Source organism: Dipodomys spectabilis, unplaced genomic scaffold (genome assembly GCF_019054845.1).
Source record: "Dipodomys spectabilis isolate Male_0828 unplaced genomic scaffold, ASM1905484v1 ptg000145l, whole genome shotgun sequence".
NCBI lineage: Eukaryota > Metazoa > Chordata > Mammalia > Rodentia > Heteromyidae > Dipodomys > Dipodomys spectabilis.
In genome coordinates this window covers 23,539,956-23,558,907 of record NW_024870822.1, presented here as the reverse complement: position 1 = coordinate 23,558,907, position 18,952 = coordinate 23,539,956, and the positions used below count along the sequence as shown (strand labels likewise).

Sequence of the window (18,952 nt, the reverse complement as noted above, 5' to 3'; positions counted from 1 at the left end):
TTTTGATTTTATGAATACAAATCTTGTATTCCTCAAGTAATGCTTTAAATTTTTTTTTTTCTTTTGATCAGTCATGGGGCCTGAACTCTGGGCCTGGGCGCTATCCCTCAGCTCTTCAGCTCAAGGCTAGAGCTCTGCCACTAGAGCTACATACAGTGCTACTTCCAGCTTTTTCTGCTTATGTGGTGCTGAGGAATTGAACCCAGGGCCTCATGCATGTAAGGCAAGCACTCAGCCACCTTCCCAGCCCCTAAAATTTTTTTTTTTTGTCGGTCATGGGGCTTGAACTCTGGGCCTGGATGCTGTCCCTCAGCTCTTCAGCTCAAAGAGAGCGCTCTACCACGTTAGCCACAGCGCCACTTCCAGTATTCTGGTGCTTTACTGGAGATAAAGAGTCTCTCGAGCTCAAAGAGAGCGCTCTACCACGTTAGCCACAGCGCCACTTCCAGTATTCTGGTGCTTTACTGGAGATAAAGAGTCTCTCGGACTTTTCCTGCCCAAGCTGGCTTTGAATAGTGATCCTCGGGTCTCAGCCTCCTGAGTAGCTAGGATTACAGGCCACTGACACCTGGGTATTTTTCTTTTTATCTTGAAATAATTATAGGGTCACATGAGCACAGCCCAGAGAGGCTCACTAACTAGCTCCTCTCATGATGACATCTTACTAACTACAGTGCTTCAGAACCAGGAAACCTATTGGGCACAAAGTAATGAACTAGAGTACAGCCCTTATAGATTTTAGTAGTTCTCTTTAAATCATTTTTAATCATGTATCATTAATTTTCTGCATGACCATGATAATTAAGCCAATTATTTAACATGACTTTTCTTTCTGAAATTCTCATTCTTAATTGATGGTTCTGGTACTGCTGGCACATGTAGGTCAGTGGTATAGCGTGAAATAGAAATCTATCCATATTACAGTCAAAAACTTCTTGTCGTCTCCAAATATACTTTATTGAAAGATCAGCATCATTACGTTTAGAAACTTTAAGTTTGAAGTCTCTTTAGCAATATCATAAATTTTCTTTGGTCTGACATATTAGAGAACATGTATTTTCTCATGAGTATGTTGACAATCTGGAAATTAACATTTTACTTTAGAGAATACAAATTTCATCCAAATTTCATAACAAAGAGATCAATAAGTAGGATGCTATAACACATAAATATATATGCATCTACTAAATCAACTTCAAAATATGAAAAAAGAACTAAAAAGGGAAACAGACAACGCTAAGTTTTAACACATCACTCTCAAGTATTAGAAAAAGATAAAAAATCAGGAAAGGGATCTCACAAATGAAAGAGCATATATGAAAAATCATATATCTGATAAGAGAATTGCACATACAATATATAAAGAATATATTTTTGCCAGGTTGGTAGCTTACGCTTGTAAGCCTAGCTACTTAAGAGGCTGAGTTTGAAGCCAGCCAGGACAGGAAAGTCAGCAAGACTCTTATCTCTATTAAGCTAACAACAACACAACAACAATAACAAAAAACATGAAGTGGAGCTGTAGCTTACGTGGTATAATGCTAGCCTTGAGCACAACAGCTCAGGGACAGTGCCCAGGCCCTGAGTTCAAGCCCCAGGACCCATAAAAAAACAAACAAAAAGAATATGTTTTCATGAGTATGTTTATGAACTGAAAATGAACATTTTACTTTGGAGAATAAAATTTCGTTGAAATTCTTCACATATAAAGAATTCTAATAATCAAATAATAAAAGGAGAAATAGCACAATCTAAAATTTGGAAAATAGATTTTCTAAAGAAGATATTGAAATATCCAAGGAGCATATGAAAAAATGCTAAGCATCTTCAGTGACTATGGGGATACCTGCCTTTATCCATTGCTGGTTGAAGTATTAAAGGGTACAGTTTCTTTGGAAAACAGTTAATGTTTCTTAAATCAATAATCACAGGTTACCATAAGAGTTCAAAATTTTACTCCTAGGTATGGAACCCAAGAGAACTGAAAATATCTCTCTCCACAGAATTACAAATGAGTGGTTGCAGCAGTATTATTTGTAATAGTCAGAAGGAAGAACTCAAATGTCTACCACCTGGGGAATGGATAACAAAATGTAATTTATATATACGTATATATTATATATCATATGAAAAGATATATAATTACTATAGAATATTATTTATCCATAAAAGCCAATCATATAGTGATATATGCTACCACACTGAAAAATCTAGAAAGTATTATACTAAGAAGCTTGTCAGAAAATGCCACATGGGGCTGGGAAGGTGGCTCAGTGGTAGAGCGCTTGCCTTGCATGCCTGAGGCCCTGGGTTCAATTCGTCAGCACCACATAAGCAAAAAAAAAAAAAAAAAGAAAATTCCACATGGTATAAAATTCTATTTACATGAATGTCACATTAGGACAATGTATAAAGACAAAAAGTAAATTACTACTTAGGCTAGAGAGGAAGTAGTTTTGGAGGGAAATGGGAAATCACTATTATTAGGTACAGTATTTCATATGGGCTTATGAAAATGTTCTCAAACTGAATAGTGATAATGACTGAATACACTAAATACACTAAATCCACTGTGAATATACCAAAATCTACTGAATTGTTCATTTTAAGTGGAGATATTGTGGTGTGTGAACTATATCTCAATGTTTGAAGAAACAGAGGATTTTATAGTGGTGTATAGTAGTAGTTAGGTAACCATTACCCATTGTGAGACATGGTGAATGGAACAGTTTCTTAGTATTCTGAGTCAAGTTTTATTAATTTGTTCATGTTGTAAACATTAATAAAATAAATAATATATACATTCCTTTTGGAATCCTATTTAAACCTTGATAATAAACCTTGATAAAAGGTTTACTAAAAACATACACACAACACATACCGACAGGTGGACCTGCTGGCACAACACATTTCTTTTCGACTCGTGTAGCAGGAGGGGCATTCTGATTCTTAACAAGATTTTCTTGTATCAATTCCTGAACCCGAGTTTCATTAATCTTTGGGAAAGGAAGAATATGAACTCTCAAGTGGGATCCTTCTGTTGGGCGTGGAACTTTTTGGAATGCCATATGAGGGTTTGGATTTTCCTGTAACATGAGACACAGGTAAAATTACTTCAAAGTTAAAAACAACAGCAGATATCCATAGAAATTTAAAAAAAAATAGTAGGTATCAGGCAGGACATAAGAGTTCAGAGGAAATCAGACAGATGATACACACACCTTTATTATATTTTTTTCATGTTTGAGCAGTGTAAGACACCTAGTCACCTGTCTTCTCCTTTCATGAACCATTACTTCACTTGTGTGTCAGGTCTTCTCACTGGGTCTGCTTATTCCCCGGTAACTTCCTTGATATTTCGAACTGTCCTCAGGCCTCTTTTCTGACACTTAACTCTTTAGTGATCATTTTCCATCTTAGTTGGATTACAAATAACATTACTCAAGTTATTAATGAAGCCCTTAATTTTTATTCATATTGAAATCTGTTTCCATTTGTCTTTTCCATTCTAAAAATGGTTTACTTTTTATTTTCATATGAAAAACTTCAAAGTCTCTGTGTGTGTGTGTGTGTGTGTGTGCGCGCGCGCGCGCGCGCGCGCATGCGCGCGCACATGCGCGGGCACCCATCCTGGGGTTTGAACTCAGGGCCTGGGAGTTGTCTCTGGGCTTTTTTTTTAAAGGCTAGCATTCTGCCACTTGAGCCATAGCTCCACTTCCAGCTTTTTGGTGATTAACTGACGATAGAGTCTCACTAAATTTCCTGCCTGGGCTGGCTTAAAACTGTGATCATCAGATCTCAGCCTCTTGAGTAGCTAGGATTAAAGGTATGAGCCACCAGCTCCCGTTAATGTTAGGGTTTGAACTCAGGACTTGATGAATACTGGACAAGTATTCTACTATTTGAACCCTTTTTTGTATTTTTTTTTGGTTTTGCTAACTTTGCCCATTTTGGACATCAATACTGATACTGCCATCTTCCTACCCCTTCCTCCCAAGTAGCTGGGATTACAATTGCACGCCACTGCAGTTGGCTAGGTTTAAGTTACCTTTAATCCCTTTGATTAAAACCCAGTTATCCATTCGGCAAACCTTGTGGATTTTTTTGGTCAGTCATGGGGCTTGAACTTGTGGCCTGGGTGCTGTCCCTGAGCTCCTTTGCTCAAGGCTAGCCCTCTACCACTTTGAGCCACAGTACCACTTCCACCTTTGAATTGTGTCTATAGAATATGTTATAACCTAATCATTTTTCATCAACAAACTTCAAAGTTCAGGATACCTATAGTTGCACAGAAGTTCTACAATAAAATGCAGGTCATGAATTAAACTTGCAAAATTATGATCAATTGTTTTTAAAAGATACAGAAAAGACTCATGTCCCCAAATCCAGTACTAGGTTTTCTGAATGCTGTGTTTGTACACTGCTGCCCTCTAACGGGCATCATGATAAATGTAAAGGATACACTTAAAATGAACATGGCAACAATTTTGTCCAAACCCACCAAGCCTGGCACTATCTTTAAGAATTTTGGATTTGGATTATGATTTCAAGAGACTTTAGAGTTTAAGTTCAGTAATAGAGGTCCAATGATTTTCTCAATCTTGAAAAAAATGACACATAAAACATCTGTTGGAAAACAGTGATTTTCCCCTTCCCCTTTGGCAAAACATGTTTAGGTCTTAAAGAAAACAAAGCTGAGAGTATATTTCACATGAAAGCCAAAAAACAAAACAAAACAAAACAAAAGATCCCGAAACTCATGGGAAACTCAAACTAGGCAATAACTCTCTGGGGGAAAAAATTCTTCCTACAAACTGGTCTTAACAATGAATTGCAAATCAATGTGATCTTGATGAATGATTCTCTGGAATAATTCAAGTATTTAAAATTATTTATCCTGTACCAATTATACCTGGAGCAATGTGGGATATCATAAATACTTTCAAATATAGTTGAAGATAATACCATCACTGGAGTAAATCACTAGACATTGTCAAAACATAACTCATGCAAGTTACCTGGTGGTGTACATAATATTAACAGAATGAAACAGGCTTTAATTTGCCAAATTAGTGATCCTTTCAAAGGGTAAGTCAGCTGTACTAATGTCATATCTTCATCACTAATAAATTTGGGGGAGACTTTCATATCCAATGTGCTGATTACTCCAATCTAGGATTTGCTTCTCAATCTTGACACTACTTGCAAAAATTTTGGGTTCCTTAATTGTTTAGGTATCATGTACACTGTAAAATATGTGGAAACATTCCTAGTCTTATTCACTAGATAATCATAGCATATCTTCTACAGCTGTAAACAAAAATGTTTCCAGATATTACCAAATTTATTGGGGTAGGTGAAAGCGAGTTCCCCTATTAAGAACCACTACTGTAATTCTTAACTTCAGATGGAAATCCCCTATTCTAATACAAATACTTTTTTTTTTTTTTTGATGCCAGTTCTGAGGCTTGAACTCAAGGCCTGAGCTAGGGTATAGCTAAATGGTAGAATGCTTGAGCTCAATGCCCTGGGTTCAATCTCTAGTCCTGGAAAAAAAAAAAGTCATAAGGATAAGGTAGGTAAGTAGGTAAATGTAGAAACTGGAAAATAAAGTGTGAAACACTTAGAATGATTGATGATGTATAGAAAGCAAAGATAGAGATGCAGTGCCAATAATATTCTTCATGGTATAAACTCTACCACTAACAAACTTGTCTCTCATGGATTCAGTCTTTTATCCTTTATTCCATCTTTCCATTGCACCAAATTACCAAATGCTTAATTGTACAGGAAGCTCCACTGAACTAAAAGAGCAGCTAAATCTAGTTACAATTTGTCATAAACTCCTGAAATGTTATCATAGTCCAATATAAAGAAATATGAGGAAAAAAATCTAAAAATTAAGGTGCATTCAAGTTATTCTGAAGAAAAGTGAGAAGATGTACACATCAGACTTTAGTGCGATAAATTTACACTTCAGGAATGCTGAGACCATCATGAACTTCAAAATCTTACAACTAAAAGGAATCAAGATTAGTAACAATCTATTGGAATAGTCCTAACTTTTCACTCAAAAGGTTATATAGCTACTCTGAAAGACATTAGGAGGATCATGCACAGAAAATGCCTTGCACTAGTAAGTACTTGGTAAATACATATGGAAGGAATGTAATTAAACAAAGCAAAATTTGATTTTGAATAAAATCTAATAAGGGCTCGTGAGATGTAAAGTACTTCTGAAGGACTATTACCTAAAAATACAATCTTTTACATAGGCAAACAATAATTCACTATGATTACTTAAAAGTGTTTTGCATGTGCATGCATGTGTATGTGTGCAGTACTAGGGCTTGAATTCAAGGCCTAAAGCTCTTGCTCAGCCTTTTGCGCAATGCTAGTAATGCTCTATCACTTGATCCACCCCTCCAGTCCTGGCACACTTCTGGTTAATTGGAGACAGTGTTATGGACTTCCAGGCTGGCTTTGAACAATGATCTTCAGCCTCCTGAGTAGCTGTGATTATGGGCTTGAGCAACAAGCTAAGTGTCACTTTTTAAAGAAATGGGTTTTATAGCCACTTTTAATAATGTATGTAAATAATTACTATTCATTTTATTATAGTTTTCATTTCTATATTGGTTTAGTATAAGCTATATATTATAGAATTTCAGTTCTAAAATAACAAGAATTTTTTATTTTGTCTTGCATTAAAGTGGCATGGAATAGTTTCTTTCATACATTGGACATTCATGTAGTAGACACAAATATATGTTAAAACTTCACCTTTATTCACCTAGTGGCTATAAAGATTTTCAGTTCTGTAAAAGATCTAAGAATAAACATCTAATAATGAAAAGAATCAGTCCTAGGCTAGGACTGGAGGCATGGCTCAGCAGTAGGGCCTCAGTAACCTCCCATGCCAATCATAATAATAATCAGTTCCATTTGGTTGACCTGATTGAACAAATGCTTAGTTGAATTTTACTCTCTAAAATATATCAATAAATCATTCCACATGAGCAAAACTACACTAAATTAAACAAAAAAGCCTACTTTCTAAAGCCAGGAATTGCTGGCTCACACCTCTTAGCACAGCTACTCAGGAGCCCGAAATCTGGAAGATCATAGTTCCAAACCAGATGCAGCAGAAAAGTCCTTAAGACTCTAGTTCCAATTAGCCAGCATAAACTAGACTGAAGGCATGGCTCAAGTGGTAAAGTGCCAGCCATGAGCAAGTAAGCCCAGAGAGAGTATAAGACTTTGAGTTAAAGCCCTGGTAATGGTAAAATAAATAAACAGAAATAAACAAATTACTCCTACCTATTTACCTCACTGGATCATTTTAACAATCAAGTGAGAAGCATGTTAAGAAACTTTTATAAGGCTGGGTATTGTGACATATGCCTACAATAGTAGCTACTCTGGATATTGAGAGGAAAAGCTCACAGTTATAGGTCAACTTTGGCAGAAAAGTTCATGAAGTCATAGCTAAAAAATAATCAGCAAAAAGCAGGGCTGGAAGTATGGCTCAAGTGATATAGTGTCTGCCTTGCATGCTTGAGACTCTTGAGTTTAAATCTCAGTACCACAAAAACAAAACAAGAGACTATTAAAAAAAAAAATAACAGCAACCCATTTATGTTAAATTTTTCCCCCAAATCAGACAACACCAAAACAAAATAAAAAAACAAACCTTTTTTTTTGGGGGGGGGAGGGAGGTTTCCAGTCATGGGCCTGAACTCTGGGCCTGGGTGCTGCCCCTCAGCTCTTCAGCTCAAGGCTAGCGCTCTACCACTTGAGCCATAGTACCACTTCTGGCTTTTTTTCTTTTTGTTATGTGGTGCTGAGGAATCGAACCCAGGGCCTCATGCATGCAAGGCAAGCACTCTACCACTGAGCCACCTTCCCAGCCCCAACAAACCATTTTTATAAGGTATAATGGAAACATCATTTTTAATTGAAAATGAGACATGCTGACATTAGGAATTAGGGTGACATTAGGAATTAAATATTCTTGAATTTAAAATCTGGATTCTATCACTTAATAGCTATATAATCCTTCGCACATCCCATTAAAATAAGAATATTGAAACCTGTCTTACATGGTTGTTTGAAGGACTAGAAATGATGTTAACTATTACAACAGATTACAATTCTGATGAGACCATGCCAATTTTCTTTCAGTGTTTTATTCACTGTTCAAAACAACGTAAGCAAATGATAGTGATAATTTGGCAGTCCATTATTCCACCACATTGCTCACTAGTCTTGAAATATTTCTGACCTCAAATGTATCTAATTTTTATGTTTTAAAAATGAGACCAAAATACAAATCACAATGAGCTGGGTATTGGTGGCTCACACCTGTAATCCTAGCTACTCAGGAAGCTGAGATCTGAGGATGGTGGTTCAAAGCCAGCCTGGGTAAAAAAGTCTGAGATTCTTTTCTCCAATAAACCCCCAGAAAAACAGAAGTAGAGCTGTGGCTCAAAGTGGCAGAATGGCAGCCTTGCACAAAAAAGCTCAGGGACAGTGTCCCAGGCCTTGAGTTCAAGCCCCATGACTAACAACCCCCAGCCCCCCAAAAGATGAGGGCAAATGATAAATGGAAAAAAATGTGACCAAGATTTTCCTAACATAGGAACATTACATTTAAAAAATGATGTATTTGGGGCTGGGAAGGTGGCTCAGTGGTAGAGTGCCTGCCTTGCATGCATGAGGCCCTGGGTTCCATTCCTCAGCACACCACATAAGCAAAAAGAAAAAAGCCAGAAGTGGTGCTGTGGCTCAAGTGGTAGAGCGCTAGCCTTGAGCTGAAGAGCTGAGGGGCACCGCCCAGGCCCAGAGTTCAGGCCCCAGGACCGGACCCCAAAAAAAAAAAAAAAAAAAAAAAAAGAAAGTGATGTATTTGGTTTGTTTGTTTTTTGGGTTCGGTCATGGGGCCTGAACTCTGGGCCTGGGTGCTGTCCCTCAGCTCTTCAGCTCAAGGCTAGAGCTCTATCACTTGAGCCACAGCGCCACTTCCCACTTTTTTTATTTTGCTTATGTGGTGCTGAGGAATCGAACCCAGGGCCTCAGGTATGCAGGGCAAGCGCTCTACCACTGAGCCATCTTCCCAGCCCCAAAGTGACGTATTGGGATATAGCACCAACTTAAATATCTAATTTATAATTCAGAGCAAAATGAGTTTATCACTAGAAAGAAGTTTTCTGGTTTTACAAATGAAACATTCTGTTAATACTTTTTTTGTGAGTGTGTGCTGGTCCAGGGGCTTGAACTCAGGGTATGGGTGCTTACCTTGAGCTTTAGGGGATCTTGATCATCAGATCTCAGCCTCCTGAGAAGCTAGGATTACAGTTGTGGTCCTCCAGTGCCCTATTAATACTTTTAACATTAATGACTGTTCAAATATACTTACTTACATTTTTTAATAGTTGCTCAGCAAGTTCTCTGATGTGCTTTATCATCTTCAATGGATTATTTTCTTCAGCTTTAATCCTCTCTACTTCAAAAGCTACCAACTGGGAAAAAAGAATCAAATGGTAAAACATCAATACAAAAATATGTTGAATTTAACTGATAATTTCATACAATTTGCAAATGACAAGACCACCCAAAATATGTATTATTTTATTTATTTTGGTTGGTCATGGGACCTGAACTCTGGGCCTAGGCACTGTCCCTCAGCTCTTAAGCTCAAGGCTAATGCTCTACCACTCAAGCCAGTGCCATTTTCGGCTTTTTCTGCTTATGTGGTGCTGAGGAATCAAACCCAGGGCCTTGCAAGGCAAGCACTCTACCACTGAGCCACCCAGCCTATGTGCATTATTTTAAAACACAAAGTATTTAGTACTGGGTTTCATTTCTATTTTGGTTACAGTGGTCTATCTAGTCCTTGAATTGCCTAGTAGACCCTCTGCACTGTTTCTCAGAAATAGTTAAAATCTGGAGCTCAGAGAAACCCTGTTATTCTGTGGATTTCACTCTGAGAATTCTCTTACTCAGATAAATTAAAGTCTCCAAATATTTAACTCAATACATGAACCAAATGTTATGTCACATTGCTCAGATTCCAGTTCTAGTCTGTGGACAGTGTGATCTGGAAAAGTTACTAAAAACTCCTGGACTTTAGTCTCCTTCTTTCTAAATAAGATGAAAAAGTAAGATAATGTTTAGGCACCTTCTAGTTCTTAAATTACATGTTCTACTTCGTCTACCTATCAACTAACTTACTGAGAAAAATGGGTTAAATATGTATAATTAAGGTAGAGAAAAAGTGCTGATAGGAAAAGAACTGTGGCAAGATAAAAATAAAAGAATAGATATCCTTCCTTCTAGGAACTAACAGATTTACTGGAGCAGATAGATGCATAAAACTATGGCTTTATGTTTTAAAAATTGTTTTACCTACTCTAGGCCAGTATTCAGAAAGACTGTCATGCAAAGGCAAAATTTACTTCATTTTGAGATGCCTATAATCATAAGACAATGCACAATGAAAGTTTCTCAGAGCTCCATAAAACCCCCAAGTGGTAGGCTTCCCTACCTCATAGGGAAACAAAGATCTCTTTCCTAGGAGCAAATGCTATTTTCCTACAAAAGCATATTACCATGTAAATGTATAAAGAGGGTTAAATGAGTAATCATTTGTGTCCATTGCCTTGTTTCTTCTAGGCCTTTGGATTCACACACACACACACACACATACACACACACACACACACACACACACACACACACATACATACATATGCTTAAGGGGCTTTCAGGTATATAAAGCATCAAAAGTCATTGCTGCAAGCAGAACAGAGAACTGGATACACTGACAAGAAATACAACAGGAACTTTACAGCTATATAGTGAAGCTTAATGCAGTCTAGGAATTTGCAGGGCAAACTACCCTGGGAAGTGATGAGGAGCAGCTGAGTATGAAGAACAGAGATTCATGGTTGGCTGAAAGACAGAAGGTAGGCATTCCAGATAAGAGAAGGACCTCTAAAAACAAAGGTAAAACAAGTTTTCTTCAAATAATATGACTTTTTTAGTTGTAATAAATCTGCCAGAAGGAACTTGTAAGGAAATCTGGACAGAAAAGAAAGAAGGTATATAATGTCATTATTAAAAGTTTCAGAGAGGGACTGGGAATGTGGCTTAGTGGTCAAGTGCTTGCCTAGCACGCATGAAACCCTGGGTTCGATTCCTCAGTAATCACATAAACAGAAAAAGCTGGAAGTGGCGCTGTGGCTCAGTGGCACAAGTGGTAGAGTGTTAGCCTTGAGGAAAAAAAAAAAGCAGCAGCTCACGAACAGTGGCCAGGCCCTGAGTTCAAGCCCCAGGACGAGCAATTAAAAGAAGTCTTATAAAAAATAAATAAGAGCTGGGCACCAGTGGCTCATGCCTGTAATCCTAGCTATTTAAGAGGCTGAGATCTCAGAATCGTGGTTCAAAGCCAGCCTGGGCAGGAAAGTCTGTGAGACTCTTATATCCAAGAAACCACTGGAAAATCGGAAGTGGAGCTGTGGCTCAAGCAGTAGAGTGCTCACCTTGAGCTGAAGCGCACAGGGACAGAGCCCAAGCCCCATGACCAACCAAAAAATAAAAATAAATAAATGGCTTCAGAAAAACATATACAAGGCAAAGGATATAGAAATAAAAAACACTGACAACAGGAAAAAAAGGAAAGAATAAAGAAATAACTGCAAACAGCACAATAAAAAAACCTCATTTCCATTTCTCAGAGTTCATTTTAATAAGCATTTGTATGTAAGTTTGTCTGATTTGAGGAAGGGAAGATGAATCACAGAAACAGTGGGACAAATAGTGAATCAATTCAACAGTGATACTCACTAGACACTATGTTGGAAATGAACTTTACAACTTGCAGGGGAGTGGGAGGAAGTGGGAGAAAATGAGAGGGGAGTAACACTGTTCTAAAAGAAATGTACTCATTACCTTTCTTAGGTAACTATAACCCTTCTGTACATCACCTTTACAATAAAATTTAAATTTAAAACTAAAAATTTAGAGAATAATAATAAAAATTTAGAGAATAATACCAAGTAATAAGTGAGCCAGAAAAGGACCTTGTAAAGAATCTTAATTTAACTTTAGTAAGACATTAAGTGTGAGCTACTTAATTAGGTTGATATGTCAGGAAAATAGCCAATCATATGAAATGTTATCAACAGAGAATCAATGTCTAATAAATTGATTATAAAGAACTGTTCACCTACCCAGGCAGTCCTAACTACTCAGGAAGCTGAGATCTGAAGATTATGATTGAAAGCCAGCCCAGGCAGGACTAAGCACATGAGACTCTTATCTCAAATAAATTACTCAAAAAAGCCAGAAATGGCACTATGGCTCAAGTGGTAGAGCACTAGCCTTGAGCAAAAGAAGCTCTGAGTTCAAGCCCAGGACTGGCAAAACAAAACAAAAACCAAAAACAGCCCCCCCCCAAAAAAAAAAAAATTCACCTCAATATCAAAAGTCATATACTTTGTGCTATTAACTACAACATTTGGTACAGATCTTCATAATCGGAATTAAAACACATGCCTCTTCTTTAGTTCTTACCTATGAGTACTTAATTGTGTGTGTGTGTGTGCGCGCACGCGCACCATTTCTGGGGCTTGAACTCAGGGACTGGGTGTTGTCACTGAGCTTTTGTCTTCAATGTTAATGGTCTACCACTTGAGCTCTACTTCTTGATTTTTGGTGGTTAATTGGAGGTAAGATTCTCATGTACTTTCCTGCCTGGGCTAAGCTTTCACCCTTGATCCTCAGATCTGTTTCCTGAGTAGCTATGATTACAGACTTGAGCTGTTGGCATCCACCTAACTTTTGTGTATGTGGGGGGTGGGGAGAATGCCAGTCCCACTGTCCTTGAGCTTCCTTTGCTCAAGGCTAGTACTCTACCACTTGAGCCAAAGCTCCACTTCTGTCCTTTATAGTGGTTAACTGGAGATAAGAATCTCACAGACTTTCTTGCCAGGGCTGGCTTTGAACTACAAACCCAACAACCCTCAGATCTCAGCCTCCTGAATAGCTAAGATTATAGGCATGAGCTACCATTGTCCAGCTCCCCGCCCCTACCACCACCAGTCCTGGGGCTTGAACTCTGGGTCTAGGCACTGTCCCTAAGCCTCTTTGGCTCAAAGCTAGTGCTCTACCACTTGAACCACAGCACCACTTCTAGCTTTTTCTAAGTGGCTTATTGGAGAGAAGAGTCTCACAGGACAGGCTTTGAACTGTGATCCTCATATCTCAGCCTCTTGAGTAGCTAGATTATAGGTGTGAGCCACCAGCGCCCAGCTTACTATTCTTTTAAAGAAGAAAATATTCTCTTTAAATTAAGCATATTTAAGACCTCCATTCCTACCTTCTCAACATAAAGTAACAAAATATGACCACTAATATATTCTCCTTATCTCAGGTGCTAAGAATATTTTTCTTCTATTGATTTCAAGAAACGTTTATATTTATTGGTTCCAAAACAATGCTTTTACAAATGGGAATCATATTCATTGTTTATTCTCCAAAATGCACTGTCATGAATGTAGGCTTAAATGACAAATGGAAAGACATGTAAAAGAAAGAGAAAGCATAATAAATGTAAGATAGCATCAGTACTGTGAATTATATGTCCTATTTCTCCCTTTATAGGACCAATTTCTGAGGAGAATAATCTCATTTCCATATATTTAATACCTCTTCAGGGAGCTAGACAAATATTTAGGAATGTTTAAAGTATAGTTCAACAACACTAATGGACTAACTGTACCTAAAATTTGGAATCATATACATACATCAAAATTAGATATTTCTAATATAGCATTTTGACAAAGGGAAACATTGTATAATTGCTTTAAAAAGAACTTTATATACATCCACGGTCAAATTTTCAAAAAGACTTAATAAACTATTTAAAATTCAGTTGTTCAAAATTTTACGTACTTCTAAGACATCCTATAATTGTATTTTTCTAGTTTTCTAATCCACGCTATAAAAATCAAGATTTAATAAGCAAAATAAATATTTGGATTATTTCATGTTTAATTTCTACTTGTGACTTTGACTAAAATAATGCTCTTCTACTTTTAACTACTAGTATAATTAGGTTTATTTTATTTTATTTTTTTTTCGGGGGGGGATCCAGTCGTGGGGCCTGAACTCTGGGCCTGGGTACTGTCCCTCAGCTCTTCAGCTCAAGGCTAGCACTCTACCACTTGAGCCACAATGCCACTTCCGGCTTTTTTTTTCTGCTTATGTGGTGCTGAGGAATCAAACCCATGGCCTCAAGCATTCAAGGCAAGCAGTCTACACTGAGCCACCTTCCCAGCCCTATAATTATGTTTATAAATAATATATTCATTTAATAAGAACTATACCTCATCAAAGAGATCACATGATCTATAGGGAGGACCTCTTTCTGAAACAAAACCTGCAAATGCCATTCCATTGAGTACTTTAGTGAGGAAATCATTCTCAACCAAACCACGCTGCCCCAAGAAAGCTGTCTGTAAAAAAAGAAAACAGGAAATGATAATTTATCACTTGGATGGACAAATGGTTAAAATAAAGACAGAACAGAAAGATCACAGACTGTATTAATATTTTCATGTATATTTATGCATTGTTATAAAAACAGATTTTCTCCAAAGGGGGCTTTTGTATAATATTTCATATATTGAAAAAATAAAAATGAATCTATTTCATAAGAAAGAAAAGTGAAAAAATAAACACTCAAAAAACAAACTCTGAAGGGAATCTGTATCAATTCCATAGTATTATTAAAATTACCATGTACCATACAAAGGGGAGATTCACAATAATCACATTTCATAAATTAAGATCAATATACACAGCTAGAAAAACAAGTTGTTTCATTAAATTAAATCTAACTTTTTGGACAGATATAATATGGTACTGTATCTTACTTTGTGAAAATGTATTACTGGCTCTGCATGAATTCTTATAAGTTGTAGACATGATCTATATCCTTGAAAAAGTTGTGCAAATAATCTAAGGAAAACTGCTCGTACTTCTTTATCCTAAAATTATAAGAGGAAATACATTAGGCAATTTAATTTCTTGACAAACAACTGAAATGTCATTAAGTCAAAAAGAAAAAAGGTGAAAGTCCGTCTGTGCTTCCTATTGCTTATGTCATTTGTGACAGTCCATAGTGAGTGCCTAGTCTATTCCATCATAAGATTGCTTACGCTGTTAGACATTTTGTATACTGAGCCACACAAAACTTGCCTCTAGAACATCCTATTTTCCTTTAAAAATTGTATAGTCTTTTTTTATGAACATGTTATAAAGAACATATATCTGAAGGCCTTTGATTTACACATCTGCCAAAAAAATCAGTTGCAAATATTTAACTGATATGCAACTGTGCCGAAAAGATATTTTAAAGGCTTATAAAATTTATCCAAAGTCTATCCAACTTATAAAAATGGATTCATTTTAATTAGGAATAATGCAAAAATGTTTTGATAATCCATGTTTTAATAGAATCACAGTTTTAAAACAGGGAGGTTAGAGTCTGATTCAAGTAATAAAGTGCCTGAATAACAAGCATACACCAAACTTAGTTCAAACCTTAAATATCCTCCCACAAAAAACTGCCAAGGAGACTTAGATTTATTTAATCAACTCCACTGATAAGGAAATGAAAGTCAAGAATACTTAAGATGTTTTTCAAAAGTGGTCAGCTTTGTAAGGCTTTTGCTGGCCACAAAGTTTAATTTATGAAATTCACTAAGCAAAATTTAAAAACAGGCCTTTATAATTTGATTGAAACTTTTAAAATCCATTCACTTCTCAAACTTGATTTTCTCCTATTATCAGTGTTCACTGTATCTAGTTTTGTATGTTTCCCTCTTAAAAAAAAAAAATGGAGCTGGGAAGGTGGCTCAGTGGAAGAGTGCTTGCCTTGCATGCGTGAGGCCCCGGGTTTGATTCCTTAGCACCACATAGCAGAAAAAGCCAGAAGTGGTGCTATGGCTCAAGTGGTAGAGCGCTAGCCTTGAGCTGAAGAGCTGAGGGACAGAGCCCAGGCCCAGAGTCCAGGCACCATGACCGATTTAAAAAAAAAAAAAATGCTTACTGAGAGCTAGGATGTGGCTCAGTAGATCACTGGCCCAGTATAAACAATGGTCTGGATCTGATCCCAACCACTACAAATAACAATAACCAAAACAACAGGACAACTACTACAACAAAAATACCCAAACTCTTGATTCTATTTTTATTTAATGAAGTTTTCCAAGCTATAATATAATGACTTATCCTTGGCTCCTCAGGCAACATCATAGTCCTACTCTTTTGATCAATGTACTGTCCTTGTTGGACAGAACACAAAGACAGTGGCAACTGACTTAACTTTGAATTGCAGCATTTATTACTATACTGACTATCTAACTCCACTCAGCTTCTTTAGCAACCCTACAAATAAAAAAAAGTAGCTTCTTTAAAACTACTAAATATAAAAATTAAACAACTTACCAGCATTTTTGAATGGGATAAAGCTGTTCGAGGAGGAGGAAAAGCATGATCCGCTACTTCCAAATCTGGGTGTAAAATCTAAAGCAGATAAATTTTGTTAAACAAGATATGTTAACAACAATAAAACTATTCTTTAATCTCCTTCTGGCAATATAATGAACTGTAATTACATTAATTATGTTATTTTACCTTCATGAGCTAGCTCTGTCTGTACTACCATGATAAGTTATCTAAGACAAAGTATTTAGTGGGAAAAATATTCTAGAGAAAGCTACATAGTATCATCTTGCTTATTTTGAAAACAACACAAATATGTATGCTTATACAGATATACATATATATGAGAATAAAAAGTTCTTATAGAATACACACAAAACTATTTTATAATAGTAGCCACAACTAGAAAGGGAATGGTCTGGGGTGGAACTGTATGTCTATGATGCTGATTTTATTTTTAAGTTAAAATACTGAGGGAAAAGGGAATAAGTTAATGTTTGAGTCAGATGTCAAAGGAAAGCAAGCTGGTAAGTGGATGGGAAGAAAGGTCCATGTAGAAAGTGCATGTAGAAAAAGGCAAAACTGCCCATGTATATATGTGTGTGTGTGTGTGTGTGTATACACACATATATATGTATATACATATATACATAAAACATCGTATATAACTATATATACACACATATAAACAAAACTTTGTCTTTGCAGAATAATTTTCAAATACTAAGGCTTTTAAATTCATACCTAGTGGTACACAACCAGATATTCAGGACACTGAGGCAAAAGTATAATATTACTTTAAGTAACTTAGATATTTTCTCAAAATAAAAGTAAAAATGACTGAAGATGTAACTCAGGGTTAGAGCACTTACTAGCTATATGAAAGCACTGGGTTCAATACAAGTACCACAAAAAAAAGTAAAACAAAGTAAAAATAAAACAACGGTTTTCATAGTAAGAACCAATCAAAAGACTCAAATCTTGAAAGTCAATGTGAAGCCAGGAATGTGGTGTACACTTGTAATACCAGTACTGGGGAAGTTAAGGATAGAGAATAATGAATTCAAGGCCAGCTTGGACTATATAGAAACACTACATAGAAAAACAAGGAAATAAGCAAGTAAAAAAGCAAATAAAATAAGAAAAAATTTAAATGTCAACAATAATTACAACCAAATTATCTAGTCCCTTTGGTGGTTTAGTAAGGTTTCAGTATCTATAACATCATCATGGTTACTACACAACCATGGATTTGATTATAATTATTTACCATCAAGCAAAGCTTATTTGTGTATAAGAACAATGATAATTTATTTATTTGTTGGTCCATTATATTGATATCTTGTCATTCTAGTTTGATACTATATAATGTTCTTATCTTTTATTCAGTTTATTATGCTACACAATGTAGAATGGAAGCTACAGGTATACTCACTATTTCCATAAATGACAAAATTCAAATTTGTAGAAACTATTCAAACTTGGTTACACAAGTAATAAGGTTAAAGTATCCTGCCAGTTTCTGGCAGATTCCTTACTTATTATCTAATGGTCAAAACAGAACAAAGGATGTTTGTTAAATTTCATACCTAATACAAGTTGTTCTTTAAATGTATTTTGTCTTGTTTTTCCTTTTTTGGTACTGGGGATTGAACCCAGGACGTTGCACTTGCTAGGCAAGTGCTTTGCCACTGAGCTACATCCCAGCCCACAAGTTGTTCTTTAAACACTCAAATATAACTTTTCAGCTATTGATATATCTCTATGCCATCTACAAATCACAGTTAATATTTTTTCTTTCAGCAAATGTTAAAATGTAATATTTTGGATATTATCTGTGTAACCAAAAGTTTTATATACTATTTAAAATATATATGAAAACAAACAATAAATCATTAAAATGAAAAAATACCTTCCAAAATAATTTTTTTAATTTATTTTTTATTATTATAATGGTGATACACAGAAGGGTTACAGTTACATAAGGAATATGTATTTCTTTTTGTCAGTTGTGGGAATTGAACTTAGCGCCTGGATGCTGTCTCTGAGCTTTTCTTTTTAATTTAAATTTTATTGTAAAGGTGATATACAGAAGGATTACAGTTACATTACAGGTAATGAGTACATTTCCCTTTGACCAGTGTCACTGTTCCCCCACCACACATTCTCTCTCAGTTTTTCCCCTCCCACCTCCCCTTCCCTTCAAGTTGTATAGTTTATTTCCAAAATAGTGTCTAGAGAGTATTACTGTTGAATTGGTTCACCTTTTATCCCACCATTTCTGTGCTTCCCTTCCCCAAATGAGATAAACTTATATACAAGACAGAGTACAGAAATCAAAAACAGCGACAAAAGGGAAATTTAAAAAAGGAAAGAAGGATGTGAAGGGTAAACCAAAGGAGGAGGCTGCAATGCTTGGTAAGAAATGTACGCATTATCC

General features: G+C 36.2%; 1 protein-coding gene across 3 annotated transcripts in view; it reads right to left on the bottom strand.

The window, feature by feature from the left end:
* Positions 1–18,952, bottom strand: part of Sbf2 (SET binding factor 2) — a 306,050-nt gene that overhangs the window by 133,447 nt on the left and 153,651 nt on the right. For all 3 annotated transcript variants that reach the window (XM_042691358.1, XM_042691360.1, XM_042691359.1), the window contains exons 10-14: positions 16,516–16,593; positions 14,940–15,053; positions 14,391–14,519; positions 9,423–9,521; positions 2,882–3,086 (exon numbers count right to left, since the gene is read on the bottom strand). In XM_042691358.1, the coding sequence (XP_042547292.1) occupies positions 2,882–3,086; positions 9,423–9,521; positions 14,391–14,519; positions 14,940–15,053; positions 16,516–16,593 (625 nt within the window). The remainder of the gene's footprint in view (positions 1–2,881; positions 3,087–9,422; positions 9,522–14,390; positions 14,520–14,939; positions 15,054–16,515; positions 16,594–18,952) is intronic.